Genomic DNA, 6,000 nt, shown 5'->3' on the forward strand with positions numbered 1-6,000 from the left:
GTAACAATACAGCTAGTTACTTTATTGCATTTCTCTGACTGAGGACACTTTTTATAAGGAGTTGCTGTAAACAACCAAAAACCCTCATGGGATAGCTTCCCACCTCTCACGCACTGTTAATGAACATGACTGGTTCATTAGTTCCTATCGATTTCCCCTATTGGGACACTTATTGCAAGTGTCTGGGACATAATTGTGATTGGTGGGTTGGCAGTTCCTGGTGTCCCCTGTATTTAATGTTTTCACTTTATGAGCTATAAAAGTCTGAATAGATAATCAATAGAGTGTTGCCATGGTTTAAGCCGCCTGTAAGGTTGATGGAAAGTTTTTCTGTTCCAGAGGATGGCCTTGAATGAATGTGCATGCATGGCAGTGAATGCATTCATATTTATCAGGTTTTCAGTGCATGCAGGTGAATTAACATGGACAAGTACTGATATGAGGAGGATATTTTCAACAGACTGCTGACTTAGCACCAAATATGTTGCAGGATGCTTTGGACCGTATCACCTGTGACCTTCTTTTTTCTTCTTTTTCTTTCTTTTCTTTTTCGCTGTTCTCTCTATCATCTCTTACAGGTAATTCTGGTGGGTTCCTCTATAAATGAACGAGATCAAATGCTGTTTATCAGCACAGATGAAGGTTCCTCCTTCCAGCGGCAGTCCATCGACTTCACACCTGACACGCTCATCTTCCACCCCAAGGAAGAAGACAAGCTGCTGGCCTATTGCAAGGAGGGCAGGGTGGGTTGTAGACACAAACATAAAAGAAACTTTTGATTCTGTAGCTGAAATAAATGCACAAGGAGTTATCGTTGGTGTTACGTTACCAAATCTTTTGTCGTGCAGCAGCGCATTATATCTCAAGATTTACGACTAAACTCAGAAAAAAAACGTCATATGTTGTTTTTTCATACCACAGTAATGCTGTTCTGTAATGTTTGAATTAAAGTGAAATGAATTAAACAATAACCATATCCAAACACAGTGACGATATAGTGTAGCAGAGGTGGGACCAAGTCATTGTTTTGCAAGTCTCAAGTAAGTCTCAAGTCTTTATCCTCAAGTCTCAAGTCAAGTCTCAAGTAATGTCAGGCAAGTCAGAGTCGAGTCTCAAGTCACTGGTGTAAAAGTCCGAGTAAAGTCACAAGTCTGAAATTTTGAATTTCAAGTCCTTTCGAGTCTTTAAAAAAAACGAAAAAAGCATGTTGCAGTTATATGCTAAATGTAAATATTAGACCATGTAATTTTTAAATCTGTGTTTTTCTCAACACATGACAAAATAGTGAACTTAGAAAATATACACAAATTGTGAAATTGCACCTCTTTAAAATGCAGCTCAATTAAACCTAGCTCCAAGAATAATTTTCACCGACAGTTCTGAGATAAGCTGCATGTTATTCTTGGATGCGGTTGTAGGACCGGCTTTAAAATCGCATGACAAAAATATCATACACATTAAAAAAAACTGTATCACCAACGTAGCCTGGACAACATTTGCTAGTTAGATGAAGTCAGCTATCTCATCGTAGCATATTTATATGCATATTTATAATCATACGGTTCTTGGAGTGAGTGCACACACTCATGAAGTTTAGTAACTTCAGGTCACTGCAACAAGCCCAGGTACAGTTTACCGACGGATGGGTGCAGGACCTTGAAATGCACCGTGTAGAACCCATCGTACGTATCATAAGTTTACCAGTCTCACAAATTGTCTTCATAAATACACATTCCTTAACCGTTTATTAATAGGACCTTTGAGCTCAACGGTAATTAATTAGTAGTGGAAATAATTTCTGGTAGCATCACAGAAATGTAGCAGTGACAATAATACTGTATGCTGTAATCGTACTGGGCAATTAGTGATACAAAAATAATAACAGAGGCGAAACGCAATATTGTGTCAGGACAATTCACTATTTATGCACAATAAATAAAGGAGCATAGCGACAATTTCTGTTCAGCGCCAGACTTGCTTGTAACCTATATCACCAATTATGTTATAAAAATGACGTATTAACTACAACAGAACACTGACCTTCGTGTAAATGCTTGGAGCAGACTAACCTGTGAGCTGGAGTGTTCTGGGACGTTATATTTGGTCTTTGAATGGCTGCAATCCAGGCCATCCGTCACGTCTTTGTTACTTCGGAAACATGGCTCGAACAATTTCTCTTCAACGACGTAATCCGATAACAACCGATCTCTTTACCCGTCGGCTTCCCGTGGCTGTCATGCGACCGGCTATTGCAGTTAATAATACAACAGCTTCTTGACATTTTTGTGTTTCTTTTTATCGCTGTGTGACTGATTTCAATTGAAAGCCTGCGTGCGCTAGTACCGCTTGCCACGAGTTCCCAGAATCCTTTGCGGTTCTACCCGTGAATGACGTCACATTTTCAATCTCTATATAATATGCATGTTAAATTTTATATTTGGGGTGAAATATCAAGTCTTTTCAAGTAAACCGGTTCAAACCCAATTCAAGTCCCAGGTCATTGGTGTAAAAGTCCAAGTCAAGTCACAAGTCTTAGAACATTTTTTCAAGTCAAGTCTAAAGTCATAAAATTAATGACTCGAGTCTGACTCGAGTCCAAGTCATGTGACTCGAGTCCACACCTCTGTAGTGTAGTCACACTTGGCTTCTAGTTGGAAACCCTTTGGCAAGTTCTAAGAAGAAATAAAAACGTATATCATAAAACAATGTTTTTAATTATAAATAACCCACAAATCTATTTGTATATAGAAATCTGAATGTAAAACTTTTGCTTTAAATTTTATTTTTAAGGTAAAAGTTTAAATATGTATATTTATTACGTTGCTGTCAGATCTTGCACTGACTTTTCTCAGCAAACATCTAATGGCTGCAGTTATCCCTGTTTCTTGTCCACCTCTCCCTACCCCACTCATCCTTTCAAAGCGTTCCAATTTTCCATACATTCTATGCAGCACTCAGCGAATGACTAGACATTCAGCAATGACCTTATGGGGCTTACTGTCCTTGTGGATTGCCCAGTGAAGGTCATCTGGACAATTGTCAAGTCAGCAGCCTCGAATGTAGTTGCTTGCACTCGACTAGACTGAGATACACACATAATTTACTCAAATTTAGAAGGAAATATTAAGTCGAGATAATCCATTATCTCACATACTTTTTAATTTTGAACAGCAAAACCCATAATCACCCAAATTAAAACAAAACAGGCATATAAAGACAAACATTTCACTTCATGTGCAATTAATATAGATTAATATCGATTTTATGTAAAACCTTTTCATTATATATTTTTTTAGTTTCACTATCATTAAAAGCACTAACAGTAGACAGAAACAATTAAACTATGATGGAGGATCCTGAGGTGCTGGTTAATGACCGTCAATGCACACTTGTAGAGCACATAATAATTCAGCTGCATGGCTTTTTATGTTGTTTTTAATCCTGCTTAAGTTAATTGCTTTCATAGTTGTAACATGTCACTCCAGTCTGAGCCAACACGAAAGCCAGGGCATCGTATTGCTGTCCAATGAATTACTTATGTCTTTTTGCCGAGAGATGAGATGATTCAGTGGATAAGACATTCAAGCCTGCAGCAATGTAGAGAACCTGCAAGATGAAAATAGTGTTGGTCAAAAATGCTGCTTTCTCATGTAGGTTAGAAACACTCAATCAACAGATTTATTAATAAGCAATGAGAGATGTTCATCTCACTGCATTTGACTGTTTTATAGCAGTAGCTTTAGTTAGGGGATCAAAGCAGAGCCAAGGAATTTAAAGATGTATCACTTGGGGACACATGTGGAATGGCCAATTCTGAGCAAAGCTAATGTTAACAGCTGATATGGTGATAACACAAAGGTAGTGCAAAGGTAGTATATCTGATCTGGCAGTGATATACAAAGGTCGGAAGCCCAAAGTGCAGATAGCGATATTTTTGTCGTAGAGAGCAAAGTATTTTATTTTATGTTATTATGTTAGCTGACTATAGTCGCCTATGTGGAAACAGCACAGCTATGTCTTGATGCATACTCAATCATACAGGTAAGGTATTCATCCAGGTACTTTTGGAGACAGCGCAGCTATATTTCACGTTGTTGTCTACCACCACACCTGGGTAATTCACCAATCATACACTAAAAATATTGAATTAAAGGGCAGTTTGTTTTCATATGTTATCAGTATGGTTTAGTTCAGTTTATCTGCCACAGCCTTTGTACTTATCTGTATATTATGAATTCATTTCTTTGGATAATACCTTTTTAAAAACTAATAAAGTAACACTTTAACAATCTATCAAGATCAACAAAATGTAATTTCATTTTGTTTTGTTGCACAAACCACCAAACAACTACTTGTATTCATCAAAGTCCTTATTTTTTGCACCGACTGAATTAACATCATCATCATCATCAACTTTATTTATAAAGCACTTTAAAACAACCACAGCTGACACAAAGTGCTGTACATTTAATTAAGTAATTAAAACCCAATGTAAAAAGTGGTGTTTGGGCTTAAATAAAAAGACCCTGAAAACCAAAATGGAAATGAAGCTCAAGATATTTAAGTAGGTGAGACATAAGTTTGAATAGTTAATAAGCTTGAATTGGCTCAACTCCTCCTCCACTTCAATAATTTACACATAATTAAGCAAGAAATTCAATTAGGTTTTAATCTGTTCCATATGGGCAGGCTGCAGATGGAAACGAGGAATCCATTCAAACAGAACAAAAAAAATCATTTAGCTGGAGAATGATGTGAGGATCATTTTCAAATTACGGTTTGTGAGGGCAGACACATATTTACATCAAGGTCAACCTTCATTTCTCTTTTTCACAGCGACAAAAGAATGTGCTTTAGGATTAGCTTGTCGTCACTGATTACATTTATTTTCCGATGACCATGAGTGAGATAGGCAGGAGCTGAGCAGAATGAGAAGGTGCAAGTGTTGTTTGTGTGTTTGTGTGTCAGCTAATACACACTCAATGCACACACCTTGTCACGCTGACACACACGGCTGCCAAACCTGTTATGATTAATATGTGAGCTCAGTTTTAATGTATGAAATGTAGTATCTTGATTGGATGAATAATTTTCTATAGTGACCTCCATTGTAAAATAAACAGCTGGCAATAATCTGGAGATACGTTATGCTACATGGAAATTGTGCTTTTTTCTGTCTAATTGTGTGGGGTTTTTTGTTTTTTTTGTCCAGCTCTTTGCTTCAGCAGATCTGGGCCGCAAGTGGACATTACTGCAGGAGAGGGTGACAAAGGACAGAGTTTTCTGGTCAGTCTAACTTAATTTTATAACATTTGATGGATAAGATGCCAAGAATGCAGCTGTGTTTGTATCACAGCTGGGGCCAGCATTACTAAGCAAGTTCATGATACCCAGGATATCTTTTTCTTATTTTGAGTCACTTATCCAAACAACAGCAACATCAGTAACTGAAGGTGGATCAGTCAACCCAGATTCTTCTTTTTATGAGTCTGGTCACATAAAACTATGCAATTTGATTAATCATAGACACGGACTAGTCTACTTGCAGCAAAGCAGTATAATTTACAAATGAAGAGACTATATTAAAAATATTGAAAGATGTTAAACAGATGATACATCTGCAAGTTGGTACATAAGAATGTGTGATTTAAAAAGAAGGGAATGCCGTTGTTCCCTAAGAATCTCCATTTCTTATTGATGCTTGTCAGATAAAGACAAATACTATCTCTAGAACTACAGTCCTTTCTACTACCTAAATACTGAAGTTCTAGGGATTTTGTTGGAAAGAACTGATTGGTAATTATGTTGTGGTTTTGTACATGTTCGTGTCTTTTCTAAAGGATAACATGCACCAGAGCACATTAGGCCTGCAGCATATTTTACCATGGCGGTGTACCCATTAAGAAGATAACCTTTGTGTTTACCCTGAAAACCAAAGGATAAACCTGACAGTACCACACTTGCCTGACTCAGTATCTAGGTTTGCTCTACAGGCCTCTG

The 6,000-nt window shown here is 37.4% G+C and overlaps 1 protein-coding gene across 1 annotated transcript in view; it reads left to right on the forward strand.

The window, feature by feature from the left end:
* The window catches only part of sorcs2 (sortilin-related VPS10 domain containing receptor 2), a gene marked incomplete at its 3' end in the record, with an annotated part of 292,347 nt that extends 287,061 nt beyond the window's left edge, over nucleotides 1–5,286 (forward strand). The window contains 2 exon segments of the mRNA XM_014329195.2: nucleotides 579–743; nucleotides 5,213–5,286. Of these exon segments, the coding sequence (XP_014184681.1) occupies nucleotides 579–743; nucleotides 5,213–5,286 (239 nt within the window).
* Between the last annotated feature and the right edge of the window lie 714 nt (nucleotides 5,287–6,000).

This window comes from Haplochromis burtoni, unplaced genomic scaffold (assembly GCF_018398535.1).
Source record: "Haplochromis burtoni strain Fernald_Lab_line unplaced genomic scaffold, NCSU_Asbu1 Contig_508, whole genome shotgun sequence".
In the NCBI taxonomy this organism is placed as follows: Eukaryota; Metazoa; Chordata; class Actinopteri; order Cichliformes; family Cichlidae; genus Haplochromis; species Haplochromis burtoni.